The sequence below is a fragment of the Lissotriton helveticus genome, chromosome 6 (assembly GCF_964261635.1).
Source record: "Lissotriton helveticus chromosome 6, aLisHel1.1, whole genome shotgun sequence".
NCBI lineage: Eukaryota > Metazoa > Chordata > Amphibia > Caudata > Salamandridae > Lissotriton > Lissotriton helveticus.
The window spans coordinates 314,133,879-314,158,917 of NC_136067.1; the positions used below are offsets into that span (position 1 = coordinate 314,133,879).

At 46.9% G+C, this 25,039-nt stretch overlaps 1 protein-coding gene across 1 annotated transcript in view; it reads right to left on the reverse strand.

The window, feature by feature from the left end:
• Window positions 1-25,039, reverse strand: part of GEN1 (GEN1 structure-specific endonuclease) — a 367,902-nt gene that overhangs the window by 196,635 nt on the left and 146,228 nt on the right. Inside the window, exon 8 of the mRNA XM_078647757.1 lies at window positions 11,840-11,990. Coding sequence (XP_078503883.1) covers window positions 11,840-11,990 — 151 coding nt within the window. The remainder of the gene's footprint in view (window positions 1-11,839; window positions 11,991-25,039) is intronic.

Sequence of the window (25,039 nt, forward strand, 5' to 3'; positions counted from 1 at the left end):
AGTGGGAAGATTTACAGCGCGTCACGTGCCAGGGCAGCGCCTCGGGCTCAGACAGCGGCAGACAGGGCCCGGGACAGCCCCCCAGGGCCCTGCTCGGCACACCTGCCAGGCGGCAGCGCTTCTTGTGACCCAGCGCGCGGCTGATGATGGCGCAAGCACCAGGACAGAGGCAGAGTAATAACCAAAGGTGTGCGGGGATGTGAACTCCTGTCACAACCTCTCGCCAAAGCGAACTGTTTGTTAGTAACGACTTTTCTATACCAACGAAAGCATCCCAGCCTCCTGGATGGGTCACCAATCCCGAGCTTCAGTGGGGGAGGGGGCGGAAATATTACTGCGCAATCAGGGACATTCTGTGTCCATTGCCCTAATTAACGAGGAGGCGTGGTCAGGCTCACAGCTGACCTAAAAATTCTTCCTTCTAATCCTAGACATGGCAGCTGGCCAAAAAACTGTGTCATGACCCCCGTGCATCGCTCTGTTAACACGAGTAATGTGAAAACCACCTGCCCGTATGCAGTCTAGTACCGAACAATTACAGCTCTCAATTCCCCCCCTGCACCCTGGTTTCAGACAGTAATCTGGTCTGGGTTACCACACAACACCGGGCCGTGGGCAGCACCACCAGTGCTTGTTATTCCTCCGTTCCCGGAAAGTTCATTTCCAGAGTTCTTGGCAAACCAGATATCAAAGACGCTACTGTTATTCTTCAACCCTCGAAAAGTGAAAGGTGTGCGAGCTCGGAACCACAAACCCCAGTGCAGGAAAAGACAGATGACGAAGTGTTTCACCTCACAAACAGGGAAGCAGATTACCTTTTCTTTATCCCTCACACTGCCTAGGCCAATAAAGTTGGAAGGTGTGCATCCGGTCAGCCATGAAATTAATTGGAACCCAGTCTCTTCTCACACCACAGCTTAGTAACGGCTTGTTACTCTAAATTGTAGAAAGCTTTTGTATTTTTAACAAATGTTAATTTCCATACCGAAGATTCGATATCAGGAGCACCCTCTTTTTCTTATTTTTCCAGTCTCATAAATGTGATTTCAGGCAAGTGTTTGTTCAAGGCTTTGGATTCTCATATGTCAGTTATTTCCTACAGCTGGGGGCCCGCCCTTTCCTACCACCGGCATCTCCCAGTTCTGCCACTGCTGTTCCACTTTGACCACATGAGACGTCATTCAAGCCCCGGTGCTCTTCTGCAGCTCTAAGTAGCATTGGCTGGATTGTTTCTACTGCACCCACTGCAGACACAGGCATCGGGCACAGGCTGCCCCGGGTCTGCCGAGGTACCTAGGAAGCAACGGGGGGACGGAACCAGGGAGTGCAGTTGCACTGCTAACAAGGTAACAGATGAAGCAGAGAAGCTGTATCTCATACGCACGCACACACACATCAAGAAAAGACAAAAGAGCAGGAGTCCATGAAAGCTGCGCCGGAGCAGCTGTAACTTACGCAGCTAATGAATAGGCGCACTCACAGCCCAATGACGCACCATCCTCCAGCTCTTTGGGTACACTGCAGTGTACTGTAAGGGAGCTACCGCCCTAGGGGTACTGCTACCTCTACGGCGTGCTCTCTGCAATCCTTACAGGCTGAAGCCAGGTCTCTGTATGAATGGTGGTGAACAGCAGGGGAAGTGAGTATATGGGGAGCTCAGTTGTTTATTAATGGGTGTGTTGTAAGGTTGGAACCCTGGCAAGCTGTGCTTTTATTTTGTGCTGAGAAACACTGAGTACACCCCGCCAGCCGCATGACACAGAACAAAGCCCAGAGATGCGCAAGTGAAGGCGTCCAAGAGAAAGCCTGTTGAATAAACAGATGGGCAGTAGGCTGTGCTGTACACAGGAGAGCTACTCACAGGTAGCGGGAGAGCTACCAGTAGCCCAGGAGTTAATCGTTGGAGAACGCAGGGCTATTTATTGGTTTTTCTGCAGATGAACTGTTAGATGTGCGGGTGGGTTGCAACATTCTAACTCCCCTCATTCCAATTCCACTGCCTGGGTGCTGGGCTGTCACTGAAAATAAACACAGGCACTTAGAGGTTGATTCACCAAGGGCGAAAATGCCAGCTATCTACTTACGCTTGTGTGCTGGGACTTTTTTTTTTTTTACTACATATGGCCAGGAAGAACTATTTACTGCTGCCTGACCTCAAACTATGATAAGAAGGAAAAGCTAAATCGACACGTGGTGCTGCATCAAAATCAGCCCATTAGGAGCCCTTCTATCCTGCCATTCCCAAACTTGGTATCCTTTTTGGGTTCTAAATGTGTTAACTGTTTACCGGTTTCCAACATGGGCACCTGTTGGAGGTGGTCTGGCAGTCATGTTGACAACAGGAAAACACTTCATGTATGAGGCGGGTGTGACGGCTACCAAGGCGAGGAAAAGCAACTCCTGAGGTTCTGATGTACGTCTAGTGATTACACTCCATAGCGTCACTTCCCAGGGGTGGGTGGGTGGGGCAATCTATCCAGGGCCAGAAGGATGGTGAATCACAGATTAACATATTTACACCAAGGTAATCACACAATGTCACACAAACCCAATTGAAACTGCGTGGAAATCGTGCCTCCTGTAGCACTACTAAGCATTCACAACTGTGGCATAACAACCCAATCCTTTGAATGCACAACCAGCAGCAGTTTAACTCTCTCCTCTGTAGCTGTGGCAAGCTCCTCTTCCATCAACCACAGTTGCAAAAAACCCACTCCTCACTGTAACTCATCTCTGCAAGGCACACAGTGCTAACTCTCTCCCCATCCACCCTCAGTGCAACCAGTACCCCACAGCCATCATTGCTGTGAGTGCCTCCCTAGTGCTGATTCCATCGACTTTGGTAAGCATTGCAGTTTTCACAAAAGAGGCGCTATAATGATACACCCCCCCACGCTGTGTAACCTAATGCACATACCTCAGCTATATATTCTGCCACCCATCCCTGTTTGTGACACCATGACAGCAGACACCCTGCACAACAGTCAGATGTCCCTTGCGTTTTAGGCCTCGACTGACCCAGCACAAGCGCTGGTCTGGCGAGACTTTTAGTGAGGGCTCAAAAAATGCAACCATGGCCAGCCTAGAGCTACAGTGCATGTGCGCGGGCGCGTGCTTAGGATTAGATGCACTATATGGCAAACTTCGTCAGGCTCATTAAGCGCCCGCGATCACTTTCACTTTCGCCCGCGATCACTTTCGCGGTGCCCCTTTGATCTCGTTCAAAGAACATCAAACATCAAAGAACATGTGTTAATGCTTTGCTGCTGCCCGTTTGACTTAGAGCGTGCTTTCTCTTTCCACAAACTCGATGTTTGTGTTCCTTTATTTTGAGATGCTTTTAGTATTACTGTCACACACACACACAACCACACACACACAACCACACACACACACAACCAAACACACAACCACACACACAACCACACACACACACACAATCACACACAACCACAACCACACACACAATCACACACACAACCAAACTGTCAGTGCACACTTTCACCAGACACAGACACCACCAGCTGGCAGTGCACACTTCCACCAGGCACACACACCACCAGCCATCAGTGCACAATTTCTACAGGCACACACACCACCAGCCATCAGTACACACATCAATTGTTAACGCACCCACAAATACCTATTGTGGCAATCGCAGTATGGCGCACTTTACTTTTAAACATTCATCTAAAGCGCAGCATGCCACCATTTCTACAAAAATAAATACACTTTTTTTTAGCTACAATTTATAGACTTTTGTTGCAATTGGTGTTGCAATATTTAGCAATGCCAATAGCTCAAACTTAATTAATGCAAGACCTATTGCATTGCAAATGCTTGTTAGTACTCGTGGGCCGATGATGGAGTTGGTTAATGCATGCAAATAATTAGGATTATCGTTCCACATTGCTGACCTCTGCACCCTCCTTCGGGGACTTTTGATGGAGTCCAGCTGAATCTTAGGTCGCTCACCCCCTTTTGATTTGTTACCCCTCCTTAGTATCCTTAGCTCCAATGGGAAGATCCCATCGGAGCCATCTTTACCGTTTATCTCTTCAATTCCCTACTTTTCAAGAAACAAACGACACCAGACTAGATCTGTTTTTCACGGCAAACTAATAGAATGCTCTGATCCTGCTTTAGCCTGGAGCTCCACCTTGTGGCCTAATTATGAATCACCGACCCACATTGTTTTCTTGTGAAACTTTTTTCCTTTAACCCTCTGTCTGGATCTTCCTATAAGCTTTTATGTCTTCATTTGTGATAGCTTATCAACATTTAGCTGGTGGTATGTAGAAAAACTAGAATAGCAAGATGATATCTTCACCACTGATACCCATCCCTGTTTGACAATCTAATAAGCTACTTTCATTACTGAAGTGCCACTGTGCTTTAAATTATTTAAACTGTTGGTTTCATGGTGAAGCATTACTCCTTCGCAGCGGCCCCTACCAGCCTGGAAGTTACCAACACACTCCTAACTCTCCTTATCTGATTGGTTGACCATATCCAATCTGTTAACATCTCTTGCTATGCTCCGCCACAAACCCAGCAACACTGCGATCAAGAGATATGGCCCCAACTCATGGGGGTGCAAGCTATCCTAAAAATCTTTCGAATAATGCAAAATAAGAATTTCAAACAAAGACTACTTGCATAACTTCCGGAAACCCTAACAGTCGATACAAACCAAAGTCGGAGCAACGGCAACAAGAAGACCGACTTCATCTTCTACAGTAAAGGGTCTGCAAAGTGGAGAAACACCTTCCTTCTCCACCTACAAATTACTAAATCTATCAAAATCCCCTATGGAACCAACCTCACTGCTTCCCTCTCACAAACCTTTTGAGGGGGAAATCTCCATTTATTTTTAGGACAGGGAACATACTTATACAAGCTTCAGACTGTCACCTCACCATCTTTGACCGACACTTTCCCTCACTTGTGGATTTTTTAACCAAACATGACCTTGTGCCCCAAAGTCGCCTCCCCCTTCACCCCGACCAACAACCCCAATCCTTCTTGCCTCCACTGACTCGCTATGCACCACTGCTGCACCCTCTGACAAGATGAGCAACCCGACTGCCCCCATGGACGTCAGCCTCCAACAAGTCATATCTAAAATAACTTCAATCGAACCCACAATTACCAAACAACACACGGCAACTCAACTCGCTTACTCACTCCATGAGCCAGTGTCCACCAACCCCAATTCAAGACCTTTCACAACGGAGTACCCTTTGGACTCTTGCCCTCTCTCCTAATGCAGACACGACTCAGCCCACACAAACTGACAGCCTTTCCAACCTCAATGACACTGACCTTCTCTATAGCATAGCTCACTCACCTTCCTTTAACACAAGACCCGACGCTTATCAGTCCACTTTCAGAACTGAAACCTTCACTGGCAGAATCACTCAGCTCCTGAAATGACCAGAAGAAAAACTTGATTCCCTAGCTAAAGACTTCTCGCTAGTAAAGAAAGACCTCGCGTTCCAGGCCAAGTGTTCCCACTACCACACCCCGGACATGGAGAAGTTTTCTACTCTTATAGGCTCTCCAATTGTCAGCCAACATACCTACTGGACCTCTATTACCTTGAGTCGATCGTCCCACAGACCTCACCGAGCCCTTAGCCCTGTATCAGCTTGTGAAGCTGATGTACTCTGCGAATCCTACATTACAATGAACCAGAAAATAGTTTATAAGCCTCCGTCTGCAATTCCAGTTATCATGGGACCTAATAGAATCCCTCGAATGATCACCTCGCTCAGGCCACCAGCTCAATACACCACTATTCAGACAATTGATACCACTAATAATGGTCCTAGGGCTCTAACTTGAATGTTCCTTAACCTCAGATCAGCAGTTAAACATGCCACAGATATCGCCAAATCTATTCTTGATACATAAATAGGCATTGCATTCATCACCGAGTCATGGCTTAACGAACACTCAACCCCCATACTTGACCTGCTAGCACCTCCTGGATACTCCATCATTAGACAGGACAGACAAAAGAGGAAAGGTAGTGGATTAGCAATCATCCACAAAGATGGAATCAATCTCTCCACTTTCAAGACCATAAAATACTTGACTTTCGAATACCTTGGAGTAGAACTCACTGCCAAAGGCTCCTCTCCCATCAAATTTCACACCATCTACCACCCTCTTAGAAGAAATGACTGACCTACTGACACGGTTCTCCCTAACTGACTCAAAGGATGTCTTCTTGGGTGACTTCAACATTCACTGGAACGATTCTGAAGATACCACAGTACGCAGCCTGACTAACATTTGTGAAATGAATATCTCAACCAACTTTGCAATGAACCGACTCATATCAAAGGCTCCACTCTAGATGCTATTATCACCAAAAAAGATCTTGTCTCACTTTGAACCATCACACCCATTGACTGGTCAGACCACCATCTCATACAGTTTAATATAGAGATCTAACTCAGATCCCAAATGACCCCCTCCGACAGACCCAAGCACTGAACCAGGAACTTAAAACAAATCTCAATGACAGAACTGGAGACCAGGATCTGTGCCCAACTACAGCACCATCCTCCCGCTCACACAGTTGATGACCTCACTGCCCACTACAACACAGCGGTACCTGCTGCTCTGGAACAATGCAAAAACAACAGTTGATGGACAGAATGCAGAACAATGTCATACATTCACCCAGTACAGAGATCTGGGCCTAAATCTATCGTTCCTTCGCTCACCATGTCATTCCAGTTTGAACCCAGCCATATGCAAATCAGTCTTGACCCTGTGCCCCATGGGAACAGTCCAGCCCGAACTGCCAAGCCAGGTCCTCCCTGGACTGGAAACAAGAATCCAAGGACCGGTTTCGGGCTTTCAGCCCTCATCAGCCAGTATAGCTTGATTCCAGTGACATGGAGAGCACGGGACTCACGTCTGAGCATACCCGTTCCACTCGGGGTGACAAATGCAAAAACAACAGTTGATGGGCAGAATGTGGAACAATGTTATACATTCACCCCAGTACAGAGATCTGGGCCTAAATCTATTATTTTTTTGCTCACCCTGCTATTCCAGTTTGAACCCAGCCATATGCAAATCAGTCTTGCCCCTGTGCCCATGGGAACAGTCCAACCCGAACTGCCAAGCCAGGTCCTCCCTGGACTGGAAACAAGCATCCTAGGACCGGTTTCGGGCTTTCAGCCCTCATCAGCCAGTATAGCTTGATTCCAGTGGCATGGAGAGCACAGGACTCACATCTGAGCATACCTGTCCCACTCGGGGTGACAAATGCAAAAACAACAGTTGATGGACAGAATGCAGAACAATGTCATACATTCACCCCAGTACAGAGATCTGGGCCTAAATCCATCGTTTTTTGCTCCCCATGCCATTCCATGTTGAACCCAGCCATATGCAAATCAGTCTTGACCATGTGCCCCATGGGAACAGTCCAGCCCGAACTGTCAAGCCAGTTGAAGCAACATTCCGTCCATCACCTTGTGTGTTTTGCTCTAGAACAAATGGCACAGCTCAAACTGACAGTCTAGATCTATCCAATCTAAATCTAAGTTTAACTCAGAACTTAACAACGAGAGGAGACAACTCAGACAGTCAGAAATGTTATGGAGACAAAGCCCCTCTACAGTGCACCTCTCACTTCTAAGAACGGCACGGCTTTCCTACAAGAAACACATCTTCAGAGAAAAAGCCATTTTCTTTCGCAGCCAACTTGACCATGCTAAGAAAAGACCCAGAGAGCTCTTCAACCTTATTAAACGGAAAACTACCCTTTCCTCCCCACACAAAACAAAAGCCACCAATGAACGCAGTGAAGAAATTGCCAACTTCTTCACTGATAAAGTTGCCAAAATTGAACAATCCCTCTTTCAAGTCACAAATCTGACATCCCTACCAACTTTCCCCTCTGCCTCATTCCCCCTACATGGCAGTACCCCCTCCTGATGTAACCAAGGACCGTATGGCCTCTATGAAAATTAATTTCAAACTTGATCTCCTTCAACTGAAAAACAAAGCGAATTGATCCGAATTTGAACCTAGGACTGAAAGTGAAATCTTCAATATAATTGCAAAGTTGAAGCACACATCCCACACTTCGGATCATATGCCTTCCATAATAGTTCAAAACCTCAACCATATCATTGCCCCATTTTGGACTAAAATCACCAACTCAGGCAGGGTTCCAGACTGCCTCCAACTAGGCCAATAACACCCATACTCAAAAAACTAGGTGCCCAAAATGTTGGCTCTCCCGCATTTTTTGTATGTCCTTCAAAATTGCCCGTTCCCAATTGCCGACTCCTTCTTCCGTCCGCTGGAGAGCGACTTGCGGCTCCTCCTATGGGATGGCAAGGCACCTCGAATTGCTCTGAATAAACTGACTCAAGGATGGTACGATGGAGGTATCGCCTTGCCAAACATGCGCCTCTATTATTGGGCCTCCCAATTGGTGGCCACTAACTCCTGGATCTATGGCTCGCCTACCAACCCTGCCTTTCATTTAGAGCGCTATCAGACAGGGCGAGAAGGATATCTAGGCGCCCAGTATGGCAAATTTCCCAGAAACCGCTACGTGGGACCCATGACACAAACCATTGCTATTTGGCACCGGGCTACTAAGAGCCTAGGTTGGTCTGACGTTTTCACCCAGGCCACCCCGCTCTGGGCCTCACACAAGCTGGGTTCCCTTTGTCATCTGAAGGGGTTTGACAGGTGGGACACGATAGGCATCTCCGCCCTTGGGGACTTGATTCACAAGGGGAAATTATTGACTTTTTCCGAACTTCAACAGAAACACGGTCTTGCCCAATTCGAGGCATTTAGGTACCTCCAAATAACACATGCTATCACTACCACAGTACCAGACCTCTCCTCTCTTCCAGAGGCCTCTCCCCTAGAAGATAGGCTACTCTCAGAGCCACTCCAGACAAAGGCAATATCCTGGACATATCGCAAACTATGCAGCAATCTGCCCAACTCATTCCAGGCCCTACGGGACAAGTGGCAGGGTGATGTGGGAGACCTAGATGATGACGACTGGAGATCGGCACTGATGTCCCCCAGGGAAATAGCGATAAACCACCGCTTCAGGCTGATCCAATTGAAAATCCTACACAGAACATATATGTCTGCCCCCTCCTGGCCAAGTTGGGAAGACACCCAGATGAGATGTGTCTCCGCAGCTGCGGCCTCCCTGGCTCCTTTTACCACGTCCTCTGGGAATGTCCAGTTATCCAGCAGTTTTGGGACAGGGCGGTTCGTAAAATGACAGAAGTGGTGGTAAAGACAATCCCTCTTTCCCCTAAGGAAGGGATTATTAATATATGGGGTCCTACAGACCTCACGGAGTTGGAGCTTCAGTGGGTAGCCTTGGGTTTCTTGTTAGTGAAGCGCGCAGTGGCGATGCATTGAGGTGCCCCCCAGCGGCCTCTCCTGGTGGGCTGGGTGGCCGAAATGGATAGATGCATGCTAGCCGAGAAATCTGTATTTAAGATCAGAGGGTGCCCCAAGAAGTGGGATACAAAGTGGGGACACTGGAACGTGTGTAGAGGAGAGATCTGTACCTCCGCCTCTGTGGAAATGGCAATGGATAAGGCTGGATCGAGACGATGTAATGATCTTTAAAGTGATTTCTTCCTGTACATACCTGATATACTTGATTCTGTATTTTATGGCTTGGTCAACTGTATGATGACTCTGCTGTTGTTTTTTTTTTTCTTTCTCAATAAAATGTTAAATCAAAAAAAAAAAAACCTAGGTGCCGACCTCAATGACTTTAATAACCAACTAAACCAACACATAGAAGAATTCAACCTCCATGACACCTTCCAATCTGGGTTCAGTAAAGGCTGTAGCACTAAAACTGCTATGCTCAATATCTCGGATGACATTTGCAGATCCTTGGATGAAGGTGGTGCATGCATCCTAATCCTACTTGACCTATCAGCTGCCTTCCATACCGTAAATTACCCAGCTTTACTTGAGACACTCAAGAACCGTACTGGATCAATGGCACAGTCCTAATATAGTTCACATCTTACCTGCAACATTGCTCACACCAAAGAAAAATCAACAACTGTTTCTCAAAACCTACACTAGTTCCTCATGGTGTACCTTAAGGCTCCACTCTATCCCCGGCCCTTTTTAATCTCTTCATAGAGCCCCTTACGGTTATCCTCAACCAAGAAGGGGTCAAATATCACCTATATGCTGATGACACGCAACTCTATTACAAAATTAAATCACCCAGTAACATCCTACATCTGAATATTACACTAATCAAGATACAAACTTGGCTTAATATCAACCACTCAACAAAATGGAACTACTACTTTTCTCCCTGAAAAATAACCTGCTATTGATCAAAGCATGACTCAAGAATTTGGAAAAACTAAACTGTTCGCTAACACTGTCCAACACCGTTAAGTCCTTAGGTATCACCCTGAAAAGAAACATGTCTTTGAAAGCCCACATCAATACCTCAGCCAAAGGAGCACTCCTCACACTAAAACACACAGTACACACATTACTGTCTTAAAATCTTCAGGGGGAATGAATCACTTGTCCTCTCTAAACTGGATTATGGTAACGCCATCCTTACAGGAACTCAGAAAACTCACCTGGCCCCCTTAAGTTCAGTTCTCAACGTGGCAGCCCGGCTAATAACCGTTTGCAATCGGTTTGAGCATATCACACCAGCCCTCAAGAGCCGCAATTGGCGCCCAATCGAAGGAAGATCTTTCTGCAAGACCGCTTACATTTCCCACAAAGCCCTTCACACACATAACCCCAACTATATGGAGAACAATCTTTCAGAAGCTGGTAGAGCCAGATCTCTAAGGAGCTTACACGCGCTTCTCATACCTACAAAACTGAAAAATAAATCCTCCCAGACACGGTCTTTCTCTGGAAATGTTCCGACAATATGGAACTCACTCCCTAGTGACAGGTGCTGCAACACCTCATTTACCTGTTTCAAACGGGACCTTAAACACCTACTGCTCACCCTAACTGAGCTATGTTCCCAAAGCTCACACCCACTCTGCCTTGACAAGTTGTAGCGATTAAATTAGTGTTTCAGTGGTCCACTATGTCATTTATATTTTTTTAGCTCCAGTGGTTCCTATGTCTGCATACTGTAACTACAGCTGCGGCCGAACGATTTTGTCTGTTTTTTTGCATGTACCTCAATCTAATGATCTTGCATTGTATGTAAAGCACTCAGATACCTTCGGGTGTAGCTAGCGCTATAAATAACTTATAAATAATAATAATAATAATCTCAAGGCAGGCATGGGAAAATTATTTTATCCCAGAAATGAGTATCAGTTACACTAAGAGGCAATTCTCATTGTAGCGCTGGGTTCCCAACCTGATGAATGACTCAAATATGTGAATCTATGAAAGATCCAGTTCTGGAGAAAACACCTTGGTTGGCAGAAAAAGAAGAACTAAAATGGAGGTGTGTAAGAGAAATGAGGGTGGACCACTGCAAAACTAACAGCCAACACATGACAAGGTGGCAAAGCTTGAGGGTCCAGTCTTTATTTAAATATTTGAAAAATCTTTCAAGGGACCCTTATGAATGTTACCTCTCTTTAGCAAGTCCATTACAATTTTACAGCCTGTAGCCAACTAATACAATTCAAGTCAGAGATTCTCATAACTGATCACGGAAAAATAATTAGAAATGGACCCGATAAATAATATGTCAGCCTCCCTGTGATGATGCAAGAACAATTCCTACCCTCTATACATTATAGAGTCTGTGTCTCTGTATGCACCTTTTCTTCTACCATAAAAGTGTGCAAGTTAATATTACCGTTTAATGTTGTTCTCAAAAGCATTTGCTTTCTTTTCTCTCTGTGCCAGGTGCCAAGGGCATGGGCACAGGTAACTGTAATCATTGGGTGTACAGTACAGGTTACTTCCACAAAGCATGCATCCACGCTTCTCGTGTTCTTTTGCAGAACCTACAGATAAATAGAAAATGTAAAGTTAATAATTAGATCCTGCTGTCTAAGCATACACTAGCAGCAATATATGTGTTTGGGCTTGAAGAATGAATAACAATGACAGAAGGCCTAATGGACATATGACTGACTTATTACATATTCAAGACACTACATTCAGAAGAAAATGCAGAATCATACTTCGCGAATCAGATATAATAATGGGAAATATAGGATGTATAACAATATATAACATAAGCAAATACATTATGAATGATGTAAATACCAATGCAATGTGTTGGAACAAAGCAGCTTCTGATTTTTGTCCAGTCCTAGTTTCTTTTATCTAATTATTTATATGATTCACACCACAAGCCTGGTTGTCCTCACTCTAATAATGCCTCAAAAGCCACTCAAACAGAGAGAAAGGGATTTGCTTTTAATGCATAATCCAGAAAACCCATGGGCAATTTAATTGAATATTTTAAGGATTTACTGTATGTAGCGTCTGTTATTCATCTCAACCACAGAACTTCTTCCAGTCTTAGGATTCCTCAAACTGGGAAATATAAAGAGCTGATGTCAGCCTTTCCCAGTGTAAAAACATGTACTTTATTTTATTTTTTTACTATGGAGGAATGCCTGTTTTATCTGCTCCAACACCCTCACCTATCTTACTCACCGATGGCAGCCTTCCCTCTGTTACACCTTTCTTTATCAGGTTACAATAATCCATAAAAAAGGAGCTGCTTGCTGTTCATTACAATCTGATCACACGATGCATCAAACCTTGAGCAAACACCCATTGAAAACTGCTTACAAAAGCTGCCTGGCCGAGAGGACTAATGAAACATTCAAATGCAAATGACATAGTCGAGCAAGCGATCATTGCTTTGCGACCAGCTGTTTTTTTTTTTTTTAAACGTGCTGAAGAGTCAGTCGGATTTTTGTAAGGTTTTTATTGATCATGGATAAACAGATGTGAGCATCCAGGAAAGCGCCACTATACGTTTAATGAGAACTACCTTCTTCACAACATGAAGTGGAAGGAAAGATTTGCTTTAAATGCTTTAAAGCTGAACGGCTCTAAGACTGAGGTCCTCATCCTGGGGAACAATCCCGCGCTCTGGGGAGCTAGCCATTGGCCTGCCTCTTTAGGCCCTTTTCCGGCTCCGGTCTCGAAGGTTAAGAACTTGGGTTTTACCATCGACAGTAAGCTTTCTCTCGGAGCGCAAGTGTCTGGAGTCACCTTAGCTTGCTTTGCGGCCCTCAAGTAGTTAAATAAAATCCTCTGGATAATTCCACCTGCAGCCCAAAGAACCGTATTCCAGACCTTGGTGATCTCCAGACTTGATTATGGTAATGTCCTGGATTTGGGCGCGTATAAGGCCTCTGTCCACCGTCTCCAGCTCATTCAAAACGTGCCGGCCCGTCTGCTTTTTCGGTTGCCTCTCTTTCCCCTCTGCTCTATCAACTTTACTGGCTCAAGGTAAACAAACATATTGAGTTCAAGGCCCTTTGCTATAAGTTTCGAGCTCAGCATGGCTTGGCCCCCTTGTACATACAAAGCCTTGTCAAGCAACCCGCAAACAGAGATCAGCCAGCCTTTCTCTTTTCTCGGTTCCCTGAGTGCGGCAAACCTGTATGAGAGGCCACTCGTTTTCCTTCCTTGGACCTAAATTGTGGAATTCCCTTCCTTTGGAACGCAGGATCTGTTGGTCTCTCTTAGGCCTAGATGTAGGTAATTTTATTTTACCACTTCTTAAATACCGAATTTTACAGATTCGGTATTTAAGAAGTGGTAAAATAGAGGGGGGGGGGGGAGAAGGTATTACAGATTCGGTAAATACCGAATCGTTAAGATTCGGTATTTACCGATTCAGTAAATACCGATTCGGTAATGCCCATTGATTCCTATGGGCATTGAAGCCCATAGGAATCAATGGGCATTACCGAATCGGTATTTACAGAATCGGTAAATACCGATTCCAGTAAGGTTGCAGGGGGTGTCACTTTGACACCCTCTAGCACCCCAAATACAGGCATGTGTGCCATGTGGCAGACAGACATGCCCTAAGGGCATGTCTGTCTGCCACATGGCATAGGTGTGCATGCACACATGTGCAAGCACACCTGGATTCGGTATTTTACCACCCAATTGGATTGGGTGGAAAAATACCGAATCTGAAAGGCCTTTGGGAATTTACCGATTCTGTAAAATTGTCCCCCTACATCCCAAAAACCCATTTACCGGTCGGTAACGGCCGTGGCCACCTACATCTGGCCCTTAGTCTTTCGTAAAAAGTTGAAGACTTTTCTTCATAGTCAGGTTTAATTTCTCATCCCCAACAAACTATGGCCTTGTCCTGCTCAGCGCCAGGAAACCCTGTTGGGTAGCTGTGCGCTTTATAAATCTTTTAAATAAATAAAGATTTTACCAGAATAGAAGGGATAATCCTTGAGACAACAAGATCTGCGCAAAAAAAAAAAAATTAAGGCCTTTCAGTTGATAGACAGTGAACCTGACCTGCTCGCCTGACATAGAAAACTGGTCTAAAAAAGGCAGTATTGTATGATGCTAATTCAATGTCAGAGAAGCACTTATGGGCAATAGGAGATTAAAACCAATTCAAGCTGAAAACTAGAAGAAGTTTTCAAATGGTAGTATACCTGTGAAGCCAACATTCGAAGTCCAGCATCAACCACTGAGATTTGGGGCAAAACGGATAGCCCAAGATCTGATCAACTCCTACAGCAGATACTCTGGATATGGTAACTAAACACTTGACCATTGCAGGTATGAAACAAAGGAAACTAAACTATAGAAGAACTGTCAAGATTATGTTGATTTTTCTCTTCTGTTTAGTCCCCATCTTGAGTTACATGTGCTAAATCACTGAAAAGGGAATGTGTGTGACTAATATAGAATGCACATTTAGTTTGTTATTTTTCTTTGAAATGTGCTAATCATGTTTACTTGAATATATTCATAGTATTTTATCTAAAAGCTGATTATTCTGTTCTAGGTCAAATGTTATTGATTTCTGTAGTGCTTCTAAAAGGTTGATAACTAAGGGATATCAGTAAAAGAGCATCAGGCCACTCTCTGGTAATTGTTTATTCTGAGAGTTTCAACAATGTGGAAGTGAGATTAGAACAGCGAACTACAAGAACTGAGGGCTAGAAAGGAACCTTCAACACAGGCGACACCAGGTCATTTTGTGCAGAATCCGATCACATTTCAATTTGAAGGCTTATGGAGAGGGAGGCATTCAGCCTTGGCTCGCTGAGCTTCTCAGCATAGCTAGTCTCGTATGAGGAGATTAGCAGGGCAATTATTCTGAACACAAACCTTATTGTTCAGACAAGTATGCAGGTGTGAACCATCTCAAACTCAAATTAGACTTTCTATTTTCTGTTGTACTATAATTAGCTTAGTGTCTAGCAGTAGCAGAATGAGGGTAGGATTGTTAAAAAAGTACAGAGCAAATATGTTGGTATTTTCCCGTATTTAAGCCTTTTAGCATACGTTGCTAGAGCCATTCTATTTGTATTTATTAGGGTTTCAGTTCCTATTGCGTTCACTAAGAGAGGGTTGGATTTTTAAAAATAAATCTTCAATATGATTCCATTGTTTCCTAGTCCTTAGTGTGGTCTTCCTGAAAAAAAGAGGGTTTGGAGTTCCACTAAGTAGCCCCGCAATGTCTTGGGATTGCTACCTGAAACACATATCACTGTAGTAATCTTCAGTGACTTTTGGGGTGGTGTAAGAAATAGAATTTGAGGTGGGCACCCACCTCAAGGATTCATCACAACCCTCGTCAGAGTGAATCCTAAAAGTCACTAAATTAGCCTGAGGAAAACAGCCTTAATTTAGGGTAATGTGTACCAAAACGGTAATAAAGTCAAAATGCAACATAATAAACAGAAAATACACGGAAATTCACTAAACAAAATGAAAAAAATCCAATAAAGGGAACCAAAAATATGATATGTTCAAGTTTTAAGTAAGTATAACAGTAAGAAGAATGATGAGTCAGTGATAGTTACTGGTAATTGTAGACCGGGACCTAGGTGCAATTTGACAGCGATTGATAGTGGGTCTGACAAACAAAACAAGTTCATCCTGGTTAAAGATTACATTTTTTGGCTTCAGTCCTTTACATCCCAATCCACCATAGGAGGAAACTTCTAAAGACCCACTGGACCCCAGGGAAGGCACGTAGAGACTCAAATGGTGACAGACAGATTCTAAGTCCAGGTCCGGTTGCCTCTGGCAGGCTGGACATTTACAGGAAAGGACCATTGGAGCTTGTTGTATCCGTGTAGTGCGAAGAGGTGGTCAGCCGTATGACCAGTGGAATCCACTTTCTTGTCCAGGGTACACGAAAGAGCAGGTCCAGTCCTTTAGGCTTCTCTGAGTTAACAGACAAAGGTTCAGTCCTCTAACGTTCTTCCTCAGGTCCATAAATGTTCTGAGGTGGGTGCCTGGAGCTGCCACATTTATACCTGGCTGGAGCTAGTGGTCAGGAATGATTCTTGGGCACCCCCTAACCAGTAGAATAAAAGTTCCTGGGCTAACCCTAACAATTTGGGCATTTTCAAGAAGGTGAATGTCTTTGGCCACAGTAAACTTAGTTCTGGGGGTATGTGTGTTGTGAGTGTACAAGATAATCCGAATGTCCACCCAGATCTAACACTAAAATCCAGGTTGAAGTAGTCACTGTACCAACAATAAATCTGTAGACAGAAGTTGGTAGAACACATGTTTTTCTTATTAGCAACCAGGCAGTAGATACACACTAATTGTATTTGCATACTGTTTCCCTTCCTTTCAAGTGTGCCCTAAGTTTTATACATACAAGCCAGCGTCAGAAGTGTAGGACTTTCGTGATCCTTAAGGTGGATGCACAAGAATTGTTTTGGCATCCTGTTCCCCAGCAGACATGTCAAGCAGGCTTTAATATTCAAACCGGATCTGACACAGCAAGATCAAAAAGGATGCTCACATTCCCACTGGGAATATTCTGCCTGGACCAGAGGAGTCATCTCTACCCCCATTCAGGTTAGCCTACTGTTTGCTTCTGGCAGGCACTTTTTACTTTTTTCAAACCTATTTAAATGCACACCAATTTTATCACACCTATTTAGGCTTGCATAAGTGGAAGGATAAACGCAGAATTAGCCCCTGGGAAATTTGTAAGTGTTACTTTCCCTTAATATTTATAAAAAATCAGACCTCATCACTTAATGGGATTTGTTTTTTAAAGTTATTTTTATTAATACATGGTCAGTAATCAGTACAATCAGGAAACAGTTACATCGGATTACCATATCTTCTTTTTCTGTACAACCAATAGTACATAGTTCTTTACGATAGCAACTCACTACGTGACAGTCCCTACACTACTTCCCTTATAAACCTCTACAAGTCTGCCAGGCTCCCCATATCTTCTCCCAATTCCTTAGGCACCCTCTGCTCTTGTATATTGTTTGTTTTACTTGCCAGCACCAGTCCAAATCAAATTTCCACTCCCCAATTTTCGGAATGTCGGCTGCCCCCCCATCTCTTCGCAACATTTCGCTTTGCGATTCCCGTTGCTAATGCCAACCATTGCCATGTACGTCTCGGCCAGTCTTCCTCCCCAGTGGTCATAAGTTGAAACCATTTAGGTGCCAGCGGCACATCTACGCCCGTGACTGCTGCCAGCACTTCTCCGACTCTTTGCCAGAACTCTTGTAACTTTGGGCAGTCCCATATCAAATGGTAAAAGGTCCCCTACAGTCTGCACCCTCCCAGACACTGTGTATCCTCACTCTGCCCCATTCAGTATAGCACTGTTCTTGGGTAGTGTACTCGATGAAGGACCTTTAACTGAATTAGTCTGAATCTTGCCCTTCTCGCCACCTCTCTTGGGCCCTGCAATGCTTCCATCCATTTCCCATCTTCAAGCGGGCCAATCTTACCCTCCCAAGTTGATCTCAATGAACCCAATATTTCAGGGGCGTTGTTAATTATTTTTTTATATAGAAAGGAAATGTCTTTTTCGAGCAATGGCTCAGTCAGTATTCGGTTTTCTAAAGGTGAGGCCCCTTCCAACGTCTCCACTTCACAGATATAATTTCGTAGGGCATGTCATAGCTGCAAGTACCGCAACCATTTCCCTTTTCCCCATCTCAAATTCAGTTTGCAGGGTTGTAAATGTGATGTAAGCCTGACCCCTCCATATGTCTCCCAAAGTCTCAAGGCCCAACAGCTCCCATTTAGAGAACCCCCCATAGGTCACTCTCCTTTTTCAGCCGAATACTGTCCCAGATTGGGGTCATTCATGTAAGCTTTCCTTCCCAACCCAGTTATTTTGTTGCAGCATGTCAAGACAATGCCACAGTCTGAGTGTGTCGTGGTAAATTGATCACAAGTTGTTTGGTGTACAGTACTGATCGAGGACCTCCCTTGCCGACGGCTAGTCTGTCTACCCTGTATGCTGGTTCCGTTCGCTCCCCGAACATCCACCCATTTACTATTACTAATTGAACTGCCCAATAGTAGCCTCGGATATCCGGTACTGCTAATCCTCCATCATAGACCCCTTTCTGCAGTTTGCTTAGCGCTATCTGTGGTGTACCTCTGCCCCACAACAAGGATCGCAACTCTGCATCTACTCTTTGAAAGAACAGTGGAGGTAAGTCATACTGCGTATTTTACAGGGCGCATAATAAACGGGGGAGGGCCATCATCTTAAACAAAGCTGCCCGCCCCATCAGAGTGAGAGGCAGGGTCTGCCAGTGCTTAGCATCTACGATGAGTCTGTGTAACTGTGAACCCAGGTTACGGCGATGGAACTCCTGAGCATTTCTTGTTATAAATATTACTGAATACGTAAAACACTTCACCTTGACTGGCACCATACAACTAGAAGTTAGCTCGGTCGCCCCCAGCCAGTGGGAAAAGCATTGATTTACCCCAATTGATTCAGTATCCAGAATATTCCCCGTAGATACAGAACATCAGCGATATTCTGTCTACATAATGGGATTTTTAATACCTATTAAAAATAGTTGTTTAATTATTTTTCTAGCTAGTTCCATTCCCAAGATACAGTATTAGGATTTTTAATATTTACTCTGGTTTTCTACATTGAACAGCTAGGCCTTCCAAAGAGAAATATAACTTTTGGGTGGTAGTCATGAAAGGGCATGATAACATTGTTTGTACATGTTGGGGGCGTGACTTCGGCGGTGGTGCGGAATGGCCGCTGCATAAGCGAGCTTTGCCGGCTGAGCACTTATCCGTACATTTCCAGCTGCAACGGAGGCCATCCGTTCCCATGTCTGCCCCATAACGATCTACAAATACCAGAAACAGCGCCAAGACACGGTTCAAGACCCTACACGACGACACCCAGCGAGGTACCGAGAGGCTGGTGGCTGCGGCAGGATGCGGCCTGTAGGTGCGGCCCGGTACCTCGTGGAGCGGCCGACTACCTGGAGCCCGAAGAGCTACTTGAAATCGTAGGCGGAGTCTGGGGCTTGCGTGCCACCCGCTGAGGCTTTTGCCCGCTGTGCCTGTCGACTGCCCAGCAGCTCAAGAGCAACGCAGTGGAGGCCTCATCGCCATAATCGGCGCGGCTGATCTCGCCGTTCGGCGGGTGAGACGGCCTCGGCGAGCTGCGGCTTGTACGGCCGGAGTGGTGCCTTGGAGAGCGGCCGACTGCCTGGAGCCCGCATGACACTCACAAAGCAGGCGGAGGCTGGGGTTTGCTTACCATCTGCTGGGACTTCTGCTTGCAGTGCCTGCTGATCGAAACCCGCGCACTACTAATTAGCAGGTGAGGAGGGACGTGGCGACTGGAGCGACTGGGGTGTGTGAGTGTGAAGACCGCCCAGAAGAGTGTGGGTTGAGTGACAGAGACAGTCAGACACTGTCTTGCCAATCTCAGGAGAGTGGTGTGAGGCACTGGAGGGTGAGTCAGAGGGTAGCTTGGTTAACGACTGTGGGGGGCTGTGTGATTAATTTGTTGGAGAGCATATTTTAAGTCCCTGTTTTCCAGAGCTATGCCAACACCCGGTGGAGTGTGAGTTCTCTGATTCCAGGGAGCTTGCGTTGGAGGCAGACCTTTTGGTGGATTTCAGAGGGTCTGAAGAGGCATTGGCGAGTGATCCCAAAAGGAGTGGATCAGATATCTTCCAGTCCTGTGTGGTGGAAGAGATTCAGTGTAGCCCAGCTAGGTCCCAGCGTAGTGGGAGAGGTGTAGGGGCTCATGTCCTGTCTCAGTGGGGAAGGAGTGAGAGCGGGACTGTGTGTCCCAAGGGGCCCGCAACCCAGTCTCAGGGCCTGCAGGGTTCCTGAAGGTGCTAGTAGGCCATTTGAGGAGGATCTCCTAGTGTCAGGAGTACTTGGAGCCTCTGTAAACAGAGCTCCAGTTGTTCTGGTGTCTGGCGGTGCCGCTCCATTTGGGAGGGTGCAGAAGTCCGGGGTGAGAGGGGGATGTGTTCCCCAGTGGGTCAGGGGCCAGCCAGAAGGGCTGAGTTTCCTAGGAGTAACCATGGCAACACCACTTCTGTCCTGAGGGATCTTTGCACACTGTCAGACGGACAGGGGTCGGGAGATCAGCGCCAGGCAGACTGTCACACGACACAGGAGTCATGTGTTACCCTCGGGGGTACTGTGTGAATCCCAAGAAGTCCTGGTGTGCCAGGCAAGTGTTCAACCACAGGGTTTAGTCCCTGGGTTGGGAGGCCATGTTCAGGATCTGCCTGACCTGGAGGGAAGGATATCAGTAATCAGTGTCCTGACCGGTTTGGCTACCAGGGGTACCACTCCAGTGGGGAGGGTGCAGCACTCTGGAAGGGGGTGCAGAGGGAGGGAGTCCTCGCCTCTGACCTCGGTGAAACCTGAGGGTTTAGACCCTATGTTGGGAGACCAGTTGCAGGAAAGAGGTCCTGAACTGGTGGGCGAGTTGTGTTCTGGGGTGACTCTCCTGGGAGGAGAGGGCAGGACTCCAGAAGGAGGGGTAGGGAGAGGAGAGCCTCACCCGTGACCTCTGGTCAGCCTGAGGGTGCAGACCATGGGCTGGCGGTCCAATGTCAGGATGCCATACCTGACTTGGCAGAAGGGAAAGTAGAGAAAGGGTGCCGGGTACCTGGGGCTACTGCCCCCCACTTTCTGATGCCACAGAGGTTAGAGAGGCCTGACAGGCATGAGGCCTGGCTCTCATCACTGACAGCTGTCAGTGGCCACTGTGGTTGGTTGTCTTGGTGGACAGAGTTGCCCCCGGAAGAGGGCAGGAGTCACACTCTGTGGGTGGGCTGGGTCACACCGTTGTGCTGGCCAGATGGGTACTGTCTACCAGTGTGAACGCATCTGTGAGTGAAGTAAGGTTAGGTGCTGCACAGATGGGGTCCCCAGGTGAGGAGTAGGGTCCCCTGTGGTTTAGCCTAGTGGGCCCTGAGAGTAAAGATAAAGGGATCCGACTGGGTTCAGGAAGGCGTCAAACAGGAATAGTTCCCTGCTGTTCGGGCCAGTTTCTGTGTTCTATCGCCCCAAGTAGGGAATGCCACTGAGGTATCGTTTGGTCAACCCTGGCTTTAAGCTAGAAGGGGGTTGTGTTGGAAATTGCCCTTTTTGCAGGGTTATCCAAAAACTTTTTGCTTCTTCCTCCTTTATGTATCCTGACCTGTGGTTGTTGGCTATAGGACTCTGGGCACTTTACCACTGCTGATCAGTGCTAAAGTGCATGTGCTCTCTCTATAAATTGTTATTGTGCTTGATTATCCATGATTGGCAAATTTGTTTTACCAGTATGTCCCTAGTAAAGTGCACTGAGTGTGCCAGGGCTGGTAATTCGAATGCTACTAGTGGGCCTGCAGCACTGATTGTGCCACCCACATGAGTAGCCCTAAAATGGTGTCTCAGGCCCACCACCGCAGTGCTTGTGGGCAATTGCTAACTGCCATGTTGTCCTGGCCAGTGTACACACTTGCCACGTCTGACCCTTCACTTTTCTTACACATCGGACACCCCTATGGTAGCCCCAAGGTACCCCCCCTGGGCAGGGTGCAGTGTATGTGAAAGGTAGGACATGTTCTAGTGTGGGTAACATGTCGTGATAGTGAAATACTGCCAATTTCGTTTTTCACTATTGAAAGGCCATCTTGCCCATAAGATAGAATGGGGAATGCTGTGTCCCATGTGTACCTGCATATCTCCCCATAGGAGCAAGATGGGAAGATGAAGTCTGGTATCCCTGAACTCAGAATTTGATAACGCATCTTTTAGGAAAGATGTTTTTTAAATTCCGTGTTTGAAAATAGCACTTTTAGAAAGTGGCTATTTTCCTGTTCAACCTTTCTGTGTGCCTCTCCTGTTTGTGTATTGACTGTCTGGGTTGTGAGTGACAGGGGCTGGGTGCGGCTCCAGGAGACTGGGTGAGTCAGCACTAGGCTTAATAGACCCATCTACATGTAGAGTGGTGGGGAGGAGTAGCACCTGGATCTGAATAGGGCTGTGCCTGCCTCCTACAATGCTGGCTCCACCTCCTGTGGTGCGTCTGATAGCCCTGGCCCACCCTCACAAAGGAAAAAGACATGCCCTGGCAGAGGGCACCTAGAACTGGATCCTGGACCCCTCACACATGTAAGAACAAAGACTTTAGGGGTATAAAAGTAAGAGCTGAAAGCCCAGTAAAATTAGACTACTTTTGCCAACAAGAGGAATCCCTCCCAACGAAGATCAGCTGAAGAGACTGGAAAGGAAGACTGCCCTTGCTGTGTGTTCTGGGGCTGACCTACAGTTTGCTGTTACTACTAAGGAAGGGGACAGGGGACTTTGCTGTGTGCTGTGTTCCCCCCACCTGCTTGAAGAAAGGACTTTGCTGTGTGCTGTGTTCAGGAATAAGTGTCTCCAAGGGCCTGAGAAGAGCTGGCCTCCTGTTGAAACTCAGATATAAAAGTTTGCCAAAGACTTCTACAATCAAGAAGAACCTCTGCCATAAGAAGGACAGTTGAAGAAACTAAGGAGGACGACTGCCCTTGCTGTGTGCTCTGGGGCTGACCTGCAGTTTTGCTGATTCAACTGAAGGAGAGAAAAAGGGGTAGGGTGAACATTAGTATGGATCTTTCTCACTGCTGTCAATTCTGTTTTTGGTGTGATGTGTCTCCCCCCCCCCCCACCTGCTTGAAACCAAGACATTGCTGTCTGCTGTGTCTGACTAAAGTCTCCAAGGGTATGAGAAGAGCTGGCCTCCTGTTTAGGGAACACAGGTTCACAAAAGTTCCCAGAAGAGGAGCCCTTGGTGCCGCCTGCCTGGCGTGCACGGTAATCTGTGGCCCGGGGTGAGCCCTTCGTGCTGCCTGCCTGACGTGCACGATAATCTGTGGGGCTTGGGAGAGCCGGCATCTTGCTTCTGCCAGCCCCCCGTCTCGCCGAAAGTATCTGGGCCAGATTCCAATCACCGCCGCCGGCCCGAGAAACCCACGGCTGTTGGAATTCCCGGGTTCACCGCCGCGACACTGAGGCCCGCCTACGTCATCGCTTTCACTGCCCTGTTAATGGTCCTAGCGGGAGAGGCTGCTAGGCAACCAAGGAAGCTTTTTCCAGGTTCACCGCCGCAGGCCCAGAACCCCTACAACGTCACCTCTCCGCCGCACTGGGATTGGCCTAGAAAGAGGAAGAGGTGCCTAGCAACCGGAGGCTCGACCGTGGGACCGCGCTGGGATTGACCCAGCGAAGAAGAAGAGGTGCCTCGTCACAGGGTGCTCGCCCCGTGGAGCCACGCTGGGATTGGCCCAGCGCTTAACACTGCAACCGGAGCCGGAGACGCCAGGAGAGCTGTACGGCCTCGAAGCAACAACGAAGCGGCGACCTCCTTACCCCGCGGTCTGGGCCTCCACTAGCTCTGCCGTGATGCCGTCATTAGGGGTCGGAGTCCCTCAGGGCTCAGTGTTGAGCCCGACTCTTTTTAACATCTTTATGACCCCCCTGGCGGAGTCTTTCGGGGCCCAGATCGTCTCGTACGCCGATGACACTCAGCTCCTTTTTACCTGTCAGAAGGGAGCGGATTTCGATGGAGAGAGTATCCAGGGTTGCCTTGGGGCTGTTTTTAACTGGTTCCATCTAAACAGCCTCAAGTGCAACCCGGATAAATCGGAGGTACTCTTTTTTGGCTGCAAAACAGATCCAGACTGGCGAAGTTGGTGGCCTGTGAACATGTTTCCTCCGGCAGCCTCCTCCCGGATAGCCAAGAACCTGGGAATTAAGATAGACGACGGTCTAACCTTGCGTCCCCAGATCCTAGGGCTGGTTGGCACTTGTTTCGGGCTTCTTCGGATGCTTCGTAAGTTCCTGCCTATACTATCGGAGGAGCACAGGAAAACAACGGTCCAGGCCTTAATTGGCTCGAGAATGGATTATTCTAATATTCTCTATCTGGGCCTGCCAGAGTATCTGCTCTAAAGGATGCAGGTGGTCCAGAACTCAGCTGCACGGGCCATTTATGGACTATCTGGCCGTGCTAGGGTTTCGGGCCTACTGCAGTCACTCCACTGGCTCCCGATCCAGAAGCGGATAATGTTTAAGGCGCTGACCTTGGCGCATAAGGCTTTATATGCTTCTGGAGCTAAATACCTTCAGAGAAGGCTTTCCTTCTATCATCCGGCAAGGTCTCTGAGGTCCGAGTCGCTGTGTCTGGCCGTGGTCCCTCGGATAAAAAGGGCACGCATTGGAGGTCGGTCTTTCAGTCTGCTGGCTCCGCAGCTGTGGAACACCTTGCCATTGGCACTGCGTAGTACCTCCAATCTTCTGGCGTTCAGGAAGGGCCTTAAAACGTGGCTCTTCACCCTGTAGGTAGCAGTTTCATCTTATAGTTAGGTTCTCTTTTATCTTTTCTGTTCTGTTTTTCCTTGTTATGTTGTGATTTCAGTTACAATAAAGCACCGGGACACTCTATGAGTAGCCGTGCGCTATACAAGATTCAAATAACATAACATAACATAACACGCCCAAGGTAATTGACTTCAGCCTGATCAATCGAAGTCAACAAGGGAAGAGGGAGCCGCGAGCGGCGCAGATG